Source organism: Eulemur rufifrons, chromosome 15 (genome assembly GCF_041146395.1).
Source record: "Eulemur rufifrons isolate Redbay chromosome 15, OSU_ERuf_1, whole genome shotgun sequence".
NCBI lineage: Eukaryota > Metazoa > Chordata > Mammalia > Primates > Lemuridae > Eulemur > Eulemur rufifrons.
In genome coordinates this window covers 107,814,868-107,834,676 of record NC_090997.1, presented here as the reverse complement: position 1 = coordinate 107,834,676, position 19,809 = coordinate 107,814,868, and the positions used below count along the sequence as shown (strand labels likewise).

The window sequence follows — 19,809 nt, the reverse complement described above, 5'->3', positions numbered from 1 at the left end:
AGTATAACGAAAGTCTTTTGCTTATTTCTCAGACCTCAGTGCAGAGGTTTCCAGTGGAGACAGATGTTATCTTTGCTGTTGTTCCTGAAGCATATGAACTTTTTCCTCCAGGACTGGGAGGCTGATCTGGTAAAAAGTCAGTGGGAAAAAGGTTAATATTAAATAAACGAACTACATGTAGGACAAAATTTAAGGGTCTCATTCATCTTCACACTGTTAGTGAGATGTCTAGCACAGAGACATAAAAAAGAAGGCACGTGAGAAATCAGGTCTCATATCCATACCCATTACTTACATCATCAGAGCCTAGAGCTACAGTTTTATCTACAGACCTAGTTTTATCCAAGACTGGTAAACATTTTTGGTAAAGGGCAAGATGGTAAATACTTTATGCTTTGCAAGCCTTGTGTCTCCTGTTGCATATCTGTCTATTATTCTTCTTTTTGTTAACTCTTTAAAAGGGTAAAAAACATTTTAGTTCCGTTGGTAATTTGCCAACCCCTGCTAGAGACAATATCGACGTATTTGCTCCGAGAATCAACTGATCCAAAGGTTTTCCCTCTTAGTTTTTAATTCTGTTAGAGAAATGTTAATTATGATGTCCCTTTCAGAAACCATATCCTAGTTGGCCAGTATATTCAGGTAATAATTTAAGTTTCATAATAACCAAACCACCAACTGCCCATCCTCCACTTCTGACCGTCAATCCATCAATGTTCTTGGGGAGTGAGAAAGGGTTTCCTCTTACTTGCCACGTTGGGGCTGGAGCGGTGATCAGCTCTGTTCTTCATCAGTCTGTCATCCCCAGGCAGCTTCTTTGGTTCACTGTACTCTGCCCAGGGCAGCTGAGGACTCTCAGGAGAACCATTTTGAGCTGAATTATTATAGAGCTCAAAGCCTTCACTCTTTGGTCGGGGTTTACCTGAGCCACGACGATCTGAAACTGAAATCAAAGTATATTCAGTATCTCTTCATTTGTTCAAGCTTTTATTCTATTTTCAACACCTAGAATAGCTTTAAAAGAAAGATGATATTTAAAATTCTGTAAGAACTGTCCTCAGCAAAAAAAAAAATAAAGTGATTTTCATATAAGGGTAAATTCTTTCTATAGAATCTTAAAACAACTTTCAAATAAATATACCAAAAATAAAGAAAACATTTTACTTAACTGGTATTCATGGGAAAACGTACACTTTCAAAGCTTATTTTCTCATTAACTGAAACTTAACCATTTTAAGTAACAAGTCTAACCATTTTAAAGTAACTTTTTTTAAAACTTAAATACACTTTCCTCACTTGTTGAAAAAATTACAAATGTTTTTAGTCACCGAGGGTTACTGGGGTTATTGTCACTGTGGAGAGCCATCAAACATGATCATTCAGTTCTTTTGTTACTTTTCAGTTTTCCAATCTTCTTGCTAACCCTGGTTTATTATCTACATTTAATAGCTTTCCTCTTTGATTTCTAATTCACATTCTAGTTTGCTTCTCTTCAATGACTCTAAACCAAGAAGTCAGACAACCGAGATACTAAGTTCTATGTTATGCAAAAAGTAAAAAAACGTGCTGAGTCAAGGCCAACAATATGACACATGGTTTTGCTGGGATACCCTTTTTGTTTGTTTTAAGAAACAGTAGGTCCAGGTTGTCTGGTACCTTTGTTGTTGCTATTGTTTGTAGAATTCTGACTTTTGGAGAAAGGCCTATATTTAGAAGGCTATGCACACATTTAGCAAAGCGTATTAAGAATGACCTGGAAGGTAAATAAAGATTTAAGAGAGAATATGAATCACAATGGTTTTCTCCTGTGGTGTCTGAACTTCTATTAAAAGTCCTATACTGGCCAAGTGAGGCAGCTCATGCCTGCAATACTAGCACTTCGGGAGGCTGAGGCAGGAATATGGCTTGAGGCCAAGAATTTGTGACCAGCCTGGGCCACAGGGAGACCCCCATCTCTACAAGTGCACACCTGCAATCCCACCTACTTGTGAGGCTGAGGCAGGAGGAACTCTTGAGCCCAGGAGTTTGAGGCTGCAGTGAACTATGATGAGGCCACTGCACTCTCGCTCTGGGCAACAGAGCAAGTGCCATATCTCAAAAAAAAAAAAAAAAAAAAGGGGGGGGGGGTACTAAATTTATGTTGATTTTATCCTGAGATTTTTATGTAGTTACAAAATCAGTTCCCACAAATAAATTACTTTTATTTAAATAATTGAGTTTTATATAAAGTGAATTACAGTCAAGTGCTGAATAACAGTGTTTCAGTCAACTATGAACCACATACACGACAGTGATATCGTAAGATTTTAATGGAACTGAAAACTTCCCGTTGCCTAATGATGTTGCAGCTGCTGTAAAGTTGCAGCCTAACGTATTACTCACATGGTTCTGGTGATGCTGATGTAAGCTACTATACCTTGATGCCACTGGTATAAAAATACAGCATATCCAATAGTGTGCAGTACACAATACTTGATAATGATAATAAATGACTGTGTTACTGGGTCATGCTTTTACTACAATATACTTTTTATCATTATTTTAAAGTATACTCCTTCTACTTATAAAAAAAGTGAACAGTAAAGCAGCCTCAGACACATCCTCTAGGAAGTATCCAGAAAAAGGTACTGTTACCACAGGAGACGACAGCTCCAAGCATGTCACTGCCCCTGAAGACCTCCTAGTGGGACCATATGTGCAGGTGGAAGACAGTGATATTGATGATCCTGACCCTGTGCAGGCCTAGGCCAATGTGTGTTTATGTTTGAGTTTTTAACAAAAATGTCTAAAAAGTAAAAAAATATGTAAAAAATAAAAATTTTAAAAATAGAAAATGCTTACAGAGTAAGAATATAAAGAAAGAAAATATTTTTTTACAGCTGAACAATGTATTTGTGTTTTAAGCTAAGTGTTATAAAACAGCCAAAAAAGTTAAAAAAATTAAAAAGTTACAAAGTAAATTACAGCAAGCTAAGGTTAATTTATTACTGAAGAACAGCTGTTTTATAAATTTACTATAGTCTAAGTGTATAGTGTTTATAAAGTCTTCCGGAGTGCACAGTAACGTCCTAAGCCTTTATGGTCACTCACCACTCACTCACTCCCCCACAGCAACTTCCAGTCCTGCAAGTTCTGTTCATGGTAAATGTACCTGTACAGATGTACCGTTCTTTATCTCTTATATGGTTATTTTTTTATCTTTTATGCTTTTATTTTTGCTGTACCTTTTCTGTGGTGAGATTATGTTTACACACACAGATCCTTACCATTGTGTCACAGCTGCCTACAGAGCACTCAGCACAGTCACATGACGTGCAGGTGTGCGGCCCGGCAGCAACAGGCTGCACCGCGCAGCCTACACGTTCCGTGAGCTGCACCATCTAGGGGGTGCGATGATGTCCGCATGGGACGAAATCGCCAAGGGATGCATTTCTCAGAAACTATCCCCATCAAGTGAAGCAAGACCACATATACAACAACATCATCATGCTTCATCTCAGCACATACAGGACTAAAATAACTACTCATATACAAATGAATATATATACGCACACACACACAGACATATATTCCTTCAGTAGAGAACTGAACTTATTCCTGAAAGACTTTGTATTATGAATTTGTCTATAAAAACTGAAAATCCATCCATTTGCTGTCTTATTGGCTGAGCGCCTACGGAAGCTCGCCAGCAGACAGCCGGCTCCGTGGGGGGAAGTTAAATGGCTGCTGTGGACAGGGAGGGGAACCTGGCCGACATCTGAATCCTCGTTCCAGCAGTGACCTGGGAATCAAGCTCAAGTGCTCTCCCCTCAGTTCCTGTGTCGTTAGTGCCTATTCCACAGTTTGTGATTATGAAGAGAGGTCATGACGATAAACTGCACAGCACCCGGCTACCTGGCTACGGAATGTGCTACCCCTGGTGTGGTCACTGACCCACCACTGTCCTTACTTCTCTGCATCATGGGGGATGGCTGGTTGAGGAGGGTGGCCAGGCCGTGGTAGATGGCACCTTGCTTTGCAACTTCGAGTGTCACCACAGAGCTGGTTCTTGTCATGAGTTCTGCTGCCCTAGGAAGAGAGTGTCACACGTGTGAGGAAAATGAAAGCCCAGTGCCTGCTCTGTCACTGCAACTGCAATGACAGTCACGGTCCACACAGCCTCATCTGCTGTCTCGAAGACAGTTACCCACTGCCCATGTCCTTCCCACGACAACAGACTGTGAAAACATGCAATCAACACATCGCAGGTTATCATATTAAGAATTGTAAGATAACACTCAGTAATTTAAAGAAGTGCTAAGCACTCGTCTCTTTTCAGTTTCAAAGAAATTATTCTAGACTAAAACACATGTTTATAATTTGGTGACAAATGAAATGTCATGTACACTAAGAGTTTTACACTTAAAAAGGTAAAGAGTAGAAAGAGCACAACTTTTTAGCATTATGTTTTGCCTTCTAATTTCAAAAGTTACTGTGAAATATGACCTCCAAATGCTAATACTAAACCTCAAACAAATCAATCATACCTTTCCTGAGAGAGTCCAACCAGACTTCGTCCATCCACACTGAGGAGCTGATCACCTGCGGCTAGTCGTCCGTCCTGGCCCACCCACAAGGTGTGGACAGGCGTTAGTGGTGGGGACAGCGAAGGAAGCGGGAGGGAAAAAGACAGGCAATGGTGAGCACACAGCATGCTGGTTCTTCCCGCAAACACTGCATGTGGTTACACACAACTGAACAGTATCAGTGGGATATCTCACATCGTTTGTTAAACACACCACACACTGAACACTCGCTTCTTTAAAACTGATACTGACCACATCTGCAGCACCTCCTTTCACAACAGATTTGACGTAGATGCCCAGTTTATCCTGACCAGCACCCTATGAGAAACAAGGTAAAAACACCACGTTGAAAATACACAGTAAGAAAGGCACCACAAAGTAAAACAAAAATAAAACCACCCCATGCGTACACACATAACTCTAGCAGAGTCCAGGTTCTCATTTTTTATATGAAAATTAGAAATATAAAACCTGTACTAATAGAATTAGCATTCAATTTGGTAAAACTAAAGGAACTAACAGAAAATCCTTCTATTTTATGTTTCCAAATTTAGAAGGAAAAAATATGCCCCCAAAATCAGTCAGTTATTCATTAATCAGCTGATGAGAAAACTAAATAAAATAGATCTTGCAATCTTGAAGTTAACTAAGAATAGTTCTGAACAGCCCATAAGAGTGAGTTAAAATCTACTCACATAAAATACTATTAACCATTTTAACACAAAAAGCAATTTACTACAGTATTAATATTTTTACATTCCATTATTTAACTACACCCCCCAACATCCTTGTTCTTTTCATACAGATGTTTTAAAATTTAAAACAAGAAAAAACTTTCTGTCCAAACAAAAAGAGGGACGTGGGTAATAACAGAAAATTATGTAGAAAATACTATATATTATAACTCATATACAGTAACTCTAAATAAATATTAAAGCAAGAAGACCCATTTCACATAGAATTAATATATTATGAAAGAATAATAAAATCCTATGGGACAGATGTAAGTACCATCTATAATTACTTTTAGAATCATCAATATTCTACTTGGACACCACAACTATAATATAAAAATCAAAGTTTTATATAATTTATTGGAACTATCAAAGGCAACAATCATGCATGGAATCTTACTTAGGTGTTATTGACAATATTCTACAACTCAGCATAATTTCTTAAGTCATAACTAAAGGTAAATCCAAATTCATTTCAATAGTTATGAAGTATTATGTCATAAAAATAAAAATATATCACAGAAAGGTATAAAGACAGTGATTTCAATAAATAACTTAATTAAAATACATTTTCTACGACATGCTGGAACTGTGTGATTGTCACTTGGAACCACTCCCAATCCCCTTCAGTTAAGAAGTTGAGTTTGCAGGACAGTCCGACTGGCCACATCCTCGATGCCTGACTCCCTTTCTCCCGTCAAGGGGAAAGAAAAAAATCAAGCATGTAGCATGTCATGTTTTGTAAGCATAAAACCACCTATTACATACCTCGTTTTGAAAAGAGTATAAAATTTCTTAATTTAGCAAAACAACTCAAGTTTGGAAAGCAGTATGCTTTAGATTTCATGTGTTTACATTACCTGGGAACAAAATTCATAAAAGTTCTACACAAGGCAAAATCAAGTATTCTCTCTAGCAGCTCCTGGTCCTCTGAGCATCCCAGCCTGCCCACCTCGATATCCCTCCTGTGTCCATCCGCACGCCCCTCCTGTGGAGGGCTACACTGTCACCTTACTGCTTGTCTCCACCCCAGGCCTGGAGATGTCCCCTTGGGAGCTCATGCAGCATTGCCACCACACTACAGCCAAGCACGACCTGTCAGCCTTTTGTCACAGAAAGCATTATTGGGATAGTTGGCACAGCCTGAGCTTTTTGGTAAAATTTCAAAATGATATATACAGTAAGCACTCAATAGATGGCAACTTACTGAATTTTGGCATGTCACTTAGCACAAGAGTAATAAATATGCTTTCTACCTGACTTCACTTATGCCAATACTGAGTTTCCTTGAATCCAGGGACCTAAGACATGCTGAGGAAAATTACTGCTAAGACACAGCCCCACTGCCCCTTCTCTGTTAAACTGGGCATTCCCTCATACACAACCTAATTAACTGAATTTTTACACATTCCATAATTTCAGATACTGTTTGAATAACTATTTAATTCCACAACTCAGCTGTTTAAGTGATAATTTCCCTCATTCATCAAATATCCACTGGGTGCTGAAACTGCCCTAAGCTCTGAGTATACATCAATGAACAAAACAGACAAAACTCCTGTTCTCGTGGTAGTTTTTTTAAGTCGTCCAATAATAACTCTGGTTGAAGCTGAAAATCCCAGATTACTCCCTTTTAGCTGGTACCCTAGGTCAGACTTCTTTTTTAAAGTTCTAAAAGCACTAGTTATTTTTTCCTCTGCTTTGTACTTGCCTGATAGAAAAGCAATGCTTACTGAATGTCAGAATGCTGACTGTCCCTGTCACCTACATTTTCACGTGGCATTATCTTTTGGTTAATGTAACGCTGACTAGTAATGTAAATAAGAACCATCCTTTTAGGAAGATAACCAATTATCATCTCTGACAATGAAAATGTTTAGCAATAATACTTAGTCATACAATATTTTTAATAACACTACTATAAATAAGAAAACACCAAATATATATTTTTAAAATAATAAATCAAGGCTCCCTCTCCATTTCTGGTATACTTCATAAGATTACTATTAATAAAGACCAAAAAAGTCCCAAATACGTATTTAGGAAAACTGTAATAAAACAAACTCTTTCTTTTTAAAATCAAAACATCAAAATTGAATTCCTCAAGACAATGAGACAGGACTATTTTACTTCTCTCTAAACCGAAACGTTGCACACACAGTTGGTGCTGCCCCCCAGCTCGCTCTTCTGCTACTCACGGCGCTCGCCCCGGGAAGACGTCGGCGTTCCATGCTCACAAGGAAACGCAGCCTCCCAGCACCGTCTCTTCACGTCTCAACTTCTTCACTCGTGTGACCAGTCACCACATACCTGAGGGCAGCTATAGGCTCTTTCTCTTCATAACTACTTTACATAAGTAGGAAACTAAATCATGAGCTTAAGTTGTAGACTCCATCTGAACTGCAAATAATATTTAGGTAACCTGAAATCCTACATCATTATAAGGTAGGTAATTTATGACACTACACGCACTGTGAAATTTAATGAGTCTAAATTTAAATACTCAAGTAGAACTGATCATGTATACAGATATTTGACAGCACTACTACCTATCTTTAAATAGGCTGACGTTTACATTATAAATTTCAGAAAAATTCTGGCAAAACAAGGATCTCTCCTCACGACTGATCTGTTGGGAGCACAGCTGGGATGACGCTCCCCTGACCAGACCTCGCCAGCTGCCAGCGGCTGTCGGACACACAGCAGCCTCCGGCACAAGGCAGCGAGCTGCAGGCTGCGCCCTCTCCCAGCACGGTGCTAGACCAAGCGCCAGGCACACCCTCCCACTCTACTCTGACTCAGGTGGCTCTGACGCAACACGTCTGCCCGGATTCTCTGCACCTTTTGTCTCTGGGGCTCACTGCCACCACCCGCCAGCCCACTCACCTTCCCAGGGCTGGGGGAGATAACAATCTCTCCTCAGTTACGTTCCCACAGGACTGCCCCTGTTGCCTCTGAGCAGTGAGTTTCTCGTCCTGTATCACAGCCACCTGTACAGATGGTCCCTTCCTCCGATTCCATTGTAAGACTGAGTACAAGGACCTCTGTCCCTTCCAGAGCAGCTTCCCAATTAAGTGGCCTTTACTGCAATTTGGTCAATTCCTTATTTTAAAAACCCAACATGAGATAGTCCATGCGTTTACTGCATGAATACTTTTGTAAGTTAAGAAGTAACTGATATGTCCATTACATGTGAGTTAGCAATATACCTTCGTCAAATTACTAACTTAGAAAGTGAGAGAGTGAAGCATTGCAGACTGTGGCACCAAATGTGCTACTTTAGGACACACTCAAATCCATGACTATCAGGTAATGGACAATGAAAAAGACACAGTATTTAGTATATAACAGATAACATTTTCTTACATATTGGGAATTTATCTGAATTCTAAGTTATAATCGCTTCTTTAAATTCCAAGTAAACTGATTTTATATCTGCTTGCCACAAAAGAGGTTTTCATCTGAGGAAAATAAGCATTCATGATTATGAGAGACCCATTAAAATCTAAAAGGTCTATTTAAGGTTGGTTATAAAAATCAGATTTGATTAAAAGTCAGACAATGTATTATGAAATATGCTATTAAGAAAAATACTCTTAGAGGAAGAGTACCATGCTGTGCAAGTAAAGAATCTGGATCTAGACTATTTTAAGTAGTATCCAAGTTTTAGTTGGCATCTGGATCTTCCAAACACGGTCCCAACTTGGCGTTATTTCTCCAGTAAACATTGTCCACTTAACAGACTCCTCTGCAACGTTTCTGCCAACTTGTCACCTTTCCACTGACATCGTACCTTCCTGCAAACACAGACTCACTGGCTCTACTGAAATGCCCTTGTCTCCTTCCACCTCTGCTGATGTGACTCCTACCTATACTCCACGTCCAGCTCAGTCATAAAGTGGTCATAAGAAATAAATACAGCTGCTGTATAGAGAAAATATAGATCTACTGGTAATTATTTTAGAAAAACAAAAAAATCATAGATGAATATCCAGAGACGAAAGCACTGTAAGGAATCTCTAATGTGCTTATCAAGTCGATCTGGGTAGTTACTTCCAGCTCGGAACACCACAATCTCTGCCCAGTGATAAAATGTCTACTCTCCCAGTTGAGCCACGACCGTGCGGGCCCGGAATATCTGCCCCTCACCGAGTGGACGGCAGAGTAATGAGCTCTGCTTCCTCTCGGCCAGCTGTGACTGGAACAGGCCTGCTGCTGGTCAGGTGCCTGGGCACACTGTCACCTGTCAGGCCATAACAATTCTGTAACATCATGGAGCTCGCACTACCTGACTTACCTCATCTGAATAAAAATGAGAATGTTACTGCCTATGATAAAAACCTGTATAAAACAGAATTTAATTACTTCAGAAATATTAAACCACTTAATTTATGACTTATTTCTAAACAATAATGCATAATCAAATCTAGCCTAGTAAGACTAAACTCAAAATTAAAATAACCTATTAGTTCCTACTTTATATATATACATATATATACACACACACATACACACAACACACACACATACACACATATGTAAAATTAAAGTTCATGCTATGGTAATTGCATTTCTTTTCAATTAAAAAAGGAAAACGAGGTTCAGAAGTTCTATGTTCTTTGCTGCTGCGTGTCAGTGCACTGCACATTAATCCCTAATCCCACACGCGGCTACAGAGCACTTGAAATGTGGCCAGTCCGAACTGAAACGTGTAACTGTAAAATACAGTCAGATTTCAAAGATTTAGTATGGAAAAAAGAATGTCAAATATCTTATTAATGACTTTACATTGACCTCATGTTGAAATAACATTTTGATGTATTAGGTAAAATAAAATATATTATTAATTTTACTTGTTTCTTTTTTTCAAAATGTAGCTAGTAAAAAATTTAAAATTCCCTAGGTGGCTCACATTATATTTCTGTTGGACAGCATTGCTCTAACACTGTAAGTTTTTCATAGTATGCATGTTATCAGTAACTGTAAGTACTAACAATAAATTTATAATCATGCAAATAACTGGGAAAAAACCAAGATTTTACTAACTTTACACATCCTGATATCCAACAACAATAAAAGCAACAAGAGCCATTAAAATTGAGAATACAGTATCACAAATATATAAAGCTAAATAATTTTAAGAATTACTTGCCTAAAGGAACCTAAAATGGTCTTTGAGAAGATATTATTGCATCTTAGTCCATTTATTTGCAAAACTGAAAGAATAATCATAACCATTTAGGATTACTTGTTCATTTAACAAATCCATTCTTTTTTTTAAAAAAAAGTATGGGATGAAGAGTCTTTTGGAAAGCAGTCAGATTTCAAAGGCATGAGGAATTACCAATTTCACTAAATATAACTTTGAAATTTAATTAAACAAACTTAAATACTGGAAGTAAAATTTTAAATTCACTTTTCCCTTCCAGAACCCTGAGAACATCAGCAGCACAGCACCCAAACTGCGCCCAGCAGCTGAGCCCTCCGCACACTTCCAGAACACCAGAGAATGACAACTACACACGGCTTAGCAGGCAGCACAGAGGAAAGAGAGCCAGATCCTAAGTCCCTTAAAAAAAGTGATTAAAATGAAACACAATGATCACTGCCTGTGGAAAAAGTGACAAGAGAGAATGGCAACATGGGAGCAAAAAAGTTACCAAAAAGAATGACAAAGAAAAGAAATAACCCAGCTGCTGCCCGTTACGCTTTCTCTAGCACTGAGACAGAAACACACACCTGTTAGCGGCTTTACATGCCAGATGAGAAATGGCCACAGGGAAAAAGACGCTCCCCAAAAGTCTTGTTTTCACTAATTCTGCCAATGTGCCTTTTCGGAAGACGTTTTCTAGAAGTCTAGGCAGTCTTCCCACACGCACAGGGAGGCTCAGTCAGAAGGAACCTATGCTTCCAACATCCCAGCAGCAGCCCTGCACGCGTGTGGGAGCATGATCAACATACCATAAAGACATCATTAAAACACAGTCCAAAAAAAAAAAAAAAAAAAGGAAAAAGAAAAAGCAGGAGGAAGAAAGATATGTTGGCCAAAATAGCATGACTCCAACCCTATTGTTCTCAGTATGAAAACCTAGTCTGGATTCTCCAGCTAGAGGTTTTGAAACAATAAGTGGCAGGAATGACCTCAGAGACCAGGAATATGTGAAACTCATCAGGCATATTCCACACGGTGCTCTACCCACTTACTACTTTCCCCAAGGTTTTAAATTGCTTTATTTCTAGCCAGACAAGTAAATCCAAATTAAGGTTTTAAAAATATTCTAAAGATGTCTCTTTTTTGTATGAATTATCTTAATTTTAAAATAATCAGTTCTAAAATTTACTTTTTATGTAAATTCTACCCTCAGCAACCATGAAAATCAGTGGTAAGAACAAAGTAACTAAGCCTGATTTCTACGAGTGAGGCTGTAGTTCCAGCTCTGTTGTTTATGCTTTGTACAAAATACAAAACAAGAAACACCACATCTCTCTTTCCCTTCTCCATAAAGAGAAGGAAATGAACTAGACAGGAGACCCTGGAAATGCTCCCACAGACGGGGGCGGGAGGCCTGTGACCCCTGAAGATGGGATCCCCGTCTCTGTGTGAATTCCACCAGGCAAGGAGTGCAGCTCTCGGACTCTCGCGGTGGTCTGCGGATCAGCACATTTTCAGTCATCAGAGACACAGGGAGGTGACCCCGAGATTCCTCACTAAGCTCACCAAGGTCCCGACTGTGCAGGGGTGCAGACCTATCCCCTAAGCCTGGACTGAGGGAGACGGGGTGGGGCCAGGGCAGCCCCGCCAGCACCACCGGTTTCCGTGTGTGCCTCACACTGTGGGGAGATGGCTCACGAGGACTGACAGTTCAGGTTCCTGTTGTATTAATACCACAATTGAATTCAGTAGTCAGTCAATCCAAGCAACCAGCACTTAGGCCATAATTATAAACTAGGTTAAAAAATTATTCTTTTATATAATTTGCTATTTTCCTTTTGACACAAAAACAGAAAATACTGTGCCCAATTTCATAAGCAAAAGCCATGAAGGGCACTCCATCATTTCATACACTTAATGGGAAGATATTTCTGGCATTTCCAAGGAAGACACTCTGTAGACACACAGGGGACTTTGAAATTGACTTTAAAAAGGAACCCAGAATTTCCCGACTTCATATCTTTGACTAGGTTTTTCCCACATGGTCATAGTAAGACTATGAAGAACTTAAGAAAGAAGGTCTCAAATTCTTCAAAAGACTAAATTATAGTTTATGTAAAGAAACTTACTCTTCCAACAGTGAGAAGAAGGTACATTAACAAACACTGTCTTTACTCTCTCATTTTTAGGGCACAGGAATCTTGTGTTTTAAGCTAAGATTTAGACACTTAGAATCAGTATATAGTCTAAAAGCACAAACCAGAACATATTTAAAGCACCAATTAACAATCCATTTTTAAATAAAATAGTAAAATATCGTAAGTACTTTTAAAATTGTCATTTTTATGTTCACTTTTAGGAAAAAACAAGCTAAAGTAAAACTACCTAATGTGGCCAAAAGTTAAGTTACATCATGGATGTTCTTGTAGACATCCTCGGCAGTTACAAAGCAGCAGCAATTATCACTATTTACAGCAATTTTCACCATGTCATAACCAGCAGGATTAAATATTATGGCTTTTTTTTTAAGTTTAAGAAGCACATAGGAGCCTTACATTTTTATGAACCTTAAGAATTTGCAGCATAAAATAAAAAGCAACAAACATCTCGGTATGTAATTACAAGCTACATTAAATGGTTGCTTCGTGAACAAGTTAATTATTGACAGGTTTAAACAAGTTATGTAGGACGAAAGAGCATTCTTTAAAGATTACAGAGATTGCACAAGAACATCAACAATAGCACCCTGAAGAAACTCACCACTGACTGCGTTCTTCCAACAACAGAGAACCACATGTTCATCTCTTGGACTACAGTGACTTCTTGAACTGAAAAAACAATCACCTACTTCTCTCAGCTTTCAAGAGCGACCGAGCCAGCCGGTTGTTCAAGACCACATCGCCACATTCCGAGCTGGGTGCTGTGACACTGTAGGCATTTATCAACACGAGCTAGAACCAACGCAACACGCAGACTCTTACGTAACCAGTCCGCTCTGATTTTCACTCACTTTGTACTTTATTAAACTTTAAAAAAGAGCTAGAAAAATAAAAAGGAGGGAATTGTTTGCATTTTTTAAATCCAAATTAAACAGGAAGTGTCGTGTTGTCCCACAGATGAGCAAGAAGTAGCATACTAAACTTCCCGACCAAAAGCAATGTTTTAAAAAGTAAACTGCATACCCACACTGCTTCCAAATCATCTGGATTTCATAAAACTTAACCACCATGTGGAAGGCGAGTCAGGGAACTTAACATCAAAACATGGTTCAGGGGTTGCAGCAGCTAAGCCATATACCAATTAAAAAAGGGAAAAAGACCGGGCCAAACATAAAACCACAGTTTACAGAAAACAAGAAAAACGCACAGATTACTGGGGATAAAACTTAACTACAGGTCTTCAGGCTCTTCTGCAGGAAAAAACTGTGCCATGCAGCCATGGATCACGTAAACAGAAGTGGCGGCTCCAAGGGCATCACCCGGCTTCTCTCACCGGCTACCGAGGTAACCGTCCCCACTGTGTTAAAGGCAAGGAGGCTGAGGCTGTGAGGGGCGATCTGCTCAGTGTCCACGGCCGCTGGTGGCCGAGGCAGGGTCGGGCTGCGGAGCCCGGGCGGCAGTGGAATCCCACATGACGCCAGCCACACCACAGGCTCTGTAAGAGGCAGGGCTGAAGGTAAAACCTGCTGTAGACTGACCTACCCTGTGCTTAAAACACACCACTGAAATCTCAGAAGTCAGTCAGCTCTATCATGACAAGTAGTGCAGACCCATGCATCTATCAACTCCGCAGTGCCTGACTTCTGTCTTCTGGTGCTGAGCCTTCCTTTCCAAGTACCACGGATAATACAAACAAGCTGGAGAAAAATGGGTTGTATAAGTCTTCAGGTATGCAAGTAAACCGCCATCATTTGTCTCATTTCAAGATCAGACATTAATATACTATTTTTCATTTCTGAAATTGGCACACTGTCCAGTTAATAGGCCATTTTCTTCACGTTATTTCCTTCAGAGCATCAGTATGCTGACACCCAAATTTAATCTGTGGCTCCAACCTTCTGAGCTCCGCCACCCCACTATCTACTAGATAACAGACTCGCTCACCTTAACAGGCAGCCCCTCTCTCCAACAGCCCCCAAGGCTGGCCCCTCTCCAGCCTCCCTGTCTTAGCAGCCCCGTCTCCAGCAAATCACACCTCCAGACACCCAGCTGCTCAAGACAGAACCAGGATTTACTTCAATATTTCCCTCTTCCATCTACAAGATCCAATTCATTAACTAATCCAAAAACTGTCATTCAACAAATACCATCAGCACCTACGATGAAACTGTCAGCCCTTCAAACGTGAACAAGGAGGAATGCCTGCCCTCACGGGGCATCTGTCCTAGAAATCTTGGTCCTCTGCACACAGCACAGCTTCTGCTGGCTGACGTTCTGTCATCTCCACTGCCATGTCCCTATGCTGGCCTCAGGAACCCTTCATTTGGAAAATCAGTACAACTTATTAGTCTCTGACTTATTAGTCACTTCTAATTCATGCTCCGCAGAGTAGTAAAAATAAACTTTTGAAACTGCACTCTGATCATATTATGCTTTATTACTTAAACCTCTTTAAAGGCTCCTTATTCACCTATAATAAAATCCACAGCTCTGTCCAGACCCACCATCACAAGGCCTGTTCTTGTAAATAAAGTTTTATTAGGACACAGCCGTGCTCAGCCACCAACTACCCTGTGGTTGCCCTGAGAGTACAATTACTTAGGGCAGCAGAGCCCCCGAGGCCCACAAAGCAGACAGCATCCGGTCCGGCTCTTGCACAAAGGCCTGTCGACACCGCTCCATGACCTGGTCGCACCTGCTTCTCCACATACCTCGCGTGGCTCCCCCATGCCGGGCTCAGAGCCTGCGCACCAGCTCCACCTCCACCTTCTAGGTGGCCAACGCTTACTCTCCCTCCGAGCAGCTCCCCGGACCCCCACGCTACACCAGAGCCTAGACCCTCCGCAGACACCCTTGAATAGACAACGATCTGCGGTGTCACACCTCGTCCATATCTTCTGGTCTCATCTCTCAAGGGATCGTGAGTACGGACTGATAAAGTGCTGCCTCGGATTACGTATTTTTGGAGGGAGAAGAAAACTTTTACTAGGTAAAAGATAACTTTTGTGAGTGTCAAATCCATACTTAGTCTCGTTATTTCTCTTTTATTAGCTGATGAATTAACCATTTCAGGACTAAATCTTAACTCCCTTTTCTTTCTTCCAGTTTTAAATTTATACACACTATTTTTATACATGATTATTTATACACACACTATTATTTGTTGATTTTATACACACACTATTCACTGTGGAAAATATCTGAAAAGACCAAAAACACGAACAAAGTAAAAATCATCTACATGCTAGGGATGACCCCTCCCCTTTAGAAAAGGGACGCACGGGTCTGTGTCCCCAGGAAAGAGGGGAGCAGGTCCTCTCCAGCGCCCCCTCCGCTCACCTGGCTCCTCAAGGAAGCGTGAGCTGGGGATGCCCAGCAGGGCGGGTGCTCAACCTCTGCAGGGCTCTCTGCCTTTTGGAGAGCCCTGCTTTGAAGGGACAGCCACCCCAGCCCTCCTCTTCCCAGGGAAGAACTGCTGTAGAGCGATTTGGGGAAGGGGAGGGAAGGAGCGTGTTTCACTCAGGAGTCACGGGTTTGCAGGCGCAGTGCAGACGTGCACATGGGCCACACTTCCAGCCCGGCTTCGGCCGTATGAAGTCCGTCCTTCCATTTGTATCCCTCTAACCCTGTGTTACTACGCCCCATTAAGACCCAATTCTATAATACTGTAACCCACATAGAAATACTAATCATTATTTCCCAGTCTTTTCCACAAATCTTTTTAAATGTCTTTCTTATAAGAAATAAGAAAAAAGCCCTAGAGATTTAAAGATTAAAAGTGAAAAATTATACCCTTACTTTTCACACAATTGCTCTAAATGTTCTCTTCTAAAATATTATTTTAACAACTAGCCACTCCTTTCATATTTAGTTTATTCTAATTCTAATAAAAGTACAAAGGACCCAGTCTTAAAACTACTATATTTATACCCTGAAGCTAACTTCTACAGACTCCTAAATCTTGTCAGTCCATTAGGAAATCAGTAATTGTGCTACACCAATGTCTACTGTATCTTCTTATCACAAATAAATGCTTTTGTAATAACAAGAATTCCAGAGTAATTTTATTTTTATGACAAAGCTTCTTTCTACTGAAGATGCCAAGCAAAGACCGCATTTTCTTCTGATGTCTCCTTGTATTTCAGCACATGCAAAAAGCACAAGCAGCTCACAGAGGAGAAGGGGTCAGCAGAGGCTGGGCATGAGAGAGGTATCCACATGCAAGGAGCTGAAAGCAAGAAACAAGGACATGTGTGGGCAGCAGCACGGACGCGCGGGCAGGCAGAGGCCAGGTGGAACCAGCGCAGGCGGCATGGGTCCAGCGGGCTGGGCAGACTCGGGCACAGGCGCTGGGCCCCCTGGAGAAAGCAGCACGACAGCTCAGCCAGCCCAGCATCCCTGGCCTGGCGTCTGGACAGAGGTACGTCCCCCCACCCCGACTGCCTCTCACCCCTTCCCCTCTGCCTCCCTGTCCATAAACAGGCAGAGAGCCTTGGGGGGTCGGGGGGAGTGCTGGAACTGAGAGGATTCTACGCATCTACTCATGCCTGCTCCGCTGCAGTAAATGAATAAAGGCTCCACTGTGACTTCCAGTTTGGCCCGTCACCCGAATGGTCCACCTGACAGCCAGCAAGGACAGAGGTCAGCAGAGACAAACCGCCAGAGGCCAGAGGCCAGCTGTGAGGGGAGGGAGTGCCCTGCTGAACCCCGAGCTCCACTCCTCCCTCCCCACCAGTTCCTTTATGTGTCAGGATATCACACCACAGAGAAGAGCAAAACTCTGAAAGACTATTAACTAAATCAGACTTTAATCTATAGAAAAACAAGCAGTTTTGTACAGAAAGAGTTTTTTTTAACTGGAAAAGATGGGAACGCTGATAATAGAAGCCCCCACCCCACACTCCTCAAATCTCAAGCAAGACAAGCATCTGAAATAAGATTACAGCACAACATAACAGAAAATACGGAGGTCAAATTTTCCCTGTCTGAATACCATGGAGTAATTTTTGCTCCTAATATTTTCTCACTGAAAATAGGCGCTGACTCAGCGATGAGCAAAGAAAATTAATTCCATGGCTGACACTTCCCCTTCCACATTTCCAAATGCCCTGAGCTGTGGATTCATCCAGTTACGCAGCTTGGAAACGAGGCCCATGCATACGACCTTGATCAGGAGCATGCAGGAATCCTGGACCGAGGTGAGCAGAGGGGCTCTGGCCACCCTCTGCCTGTGGCAGGTGACACCCATGTGAGCTGCTCCTACTGTTCCCTACACAGCACGTTCCACCCACCTTCTAAAAGGACTAAGGACCCTCCACCTGACTCCTACACCGACACTCATCTTTAGCCCTTGGGTTCTTCTAACTAATCCTACACGCCATACCCAGATAAAGCCTCCTAAAATGTCAGTGTCTCATGTTTCTCTTTCGTCCCAAACACTTGTTTCTTTGCGGTGCTATGAGATAAAGTACAGACTCCCAACTTGCCAATCAGGAGTTTTAAGCTAATGAGCACCGCCCTCCTTACGCAGCTCTCCCCCGCTGCGAAGGTCTCACCCAGCCATGGCAGGCACGGGATTCGTCCGTCCTTGCGTGTGTTGTCACCCCACCCACAGCAGACCTCCCTTGTTCCTTTTCTCCAGTGACTTTGGTTCCAAGGACTAGCTGAAATTCCACTTCTTCCATAATGCCCTCCACAGCCCACTTCTTTGAAATACTCAAAGTAAAGTTTTATGGTACTCAAAGTTTTATGGATCATAACCACGTATTGTCTCATAGGCGTTTGTCTTATTTTTCTTTCATAGTCACTTTCATGGCTAAGATTATGGACATTTTCCTCATAGCTAACTCAGTGAGTGTTTTTCTAATATAGTTGGTAATTTAGTTAATAAATTAACTGACATGTATGACAGCAAATCAAATACCCACTCTTTAAAAAAATTGCTCTTATTTATCCCTTTATTCATTTTTTTCAACAAATATTTTTTGCCTACCGCATGCCAGTGACTGTGAGGGAGCGGGGACCCTAAAGTGAAGATGCCACAGAGTCGGGCTAACAGGGAAAAAGGTCGAACCCCCAGTGACCTCATCCAGCTGTGGAAGTGCCCCGATTTGGAGGACGGTGGTGAGCAGGGTGTGCTGCCAGGGAAGTCACTGGAAAGCAGCCGCGTTTTGAGAAGCAGCGAGAGGGAGCAGGAGACACAAAACTCCCAGGTCAGGGAGAGCCTGTTTACCCGTCAGACACTGGTGAGCTCACTCCTCGCTTTCACGTAAGAGCCCAGCCCACACACCTTTCTCCCCCTCCACATTTGTTTGTCCTCCCTGCATGCCCTCCTTCCAAAGGGCCCTACCAATCAGAGGGTTGAGGGGAAAGCCCAGTGCAACCTTTCAAGGCTCTCAGGTCCCTGGGCGATGGGGATGGCAGGGTTTTAATGACTAGTCCATTTATTTCTAATTAATACTCAGGGTAATATAATTCTGGTATAGAGGAAATACAAACCAAAATTTTTGACTATTATCAATTTAAAAATATTTCTCAAAGCACATTATCAGTGTGAAATTCAGAAAGCACTTCTACCATATTGCTATGTAATACATGCTAGCTTTTCATATATTCCCTAAAGATATGAACACAGATAAAAATTATAGTTGTTAAAGTGTTAAATTTTAAACAAAATATTAGCAAAGCTAAGGGAAATATTAGTTGCTGAATATTAGCTAAAAAAAGTTCATTCCATTGAAAATATCTAAATTTGATGCGAAGCTAAAATTCATGATGAGTAAACAACCAAGTATCCACACAGTAGAAGAGGCTGATGAATAAGTGACTCAGAGCCACAATGTTCATTTCTTTTAACTGAAAGAAAAGATCACAGCCTGCCACACACCAGTGGGCAGAGGGAGCCAAATGCTGAGTTCCGGGAGGGTGGTCTGGCAGGCAATCCCCACCGGGGCCACAGACAGCCCAGGTGAAGAGCGCTCCTAAGCTAAGGAGCTCCAAGCTCCGCTCCACGCCTGCTGGAAGGGAACACCTGGAGACGGGAAGCAGAAACCTTGCGTAACGAGGGCCCCACCAACTCTTACTCGCACTGCGGCCTGCCCAGCGTGTCCAGTGCCCGCCATGATGACGGGCAGACCCGAGCCCGTCCTCACTGCACACTTGTCTTCCGCGCCGATGCTCTCTTTCCCCACTGCACTAAT

At 41.5% G+C, this 19,809-nt stretch overlaps 1 protein-coding gene across 12 annotated transcripts in view; it reads right to left on the bottom strand.

Annotated features, from left to right (window-relative positions):
* Positions 1-19,809, bottom strand: part of AFDN (afadin, adherens junction formation factor) — a 148,271-nt gene that overhangs the window by 24,663 nt on the left and 103,799 nt on the right. For 11 of the 12 annotated variants that reach the window (XM_069487826.1, XM_069487830.1, XM_069487834.1 and 8 more), the window contains 5 exons: positions 4,818-4,883; positions 4,527-4,600; positions 3,950-4,068; positions 749-943; positions 35-126 (listed from right to left, as the gene is read on the bottom strand). In XM_069487826.1, coding sequence (XP_069343927.1) covers positions 35-126; positions 749-943; positions 3,950-4,068; positions 4,527-4,600; positions 4,818-4,883 — 546 coding nt within the window. The remainder of the gene's footprint in view (positions 1-34; positions 127-748; positions 944-3,949; positions 4,069-4,526; positions 4,601-4,817; positions 4,884-19,809) is intronic. The other variant, XM_069487838.1, reaches the window with a different exon arrangement.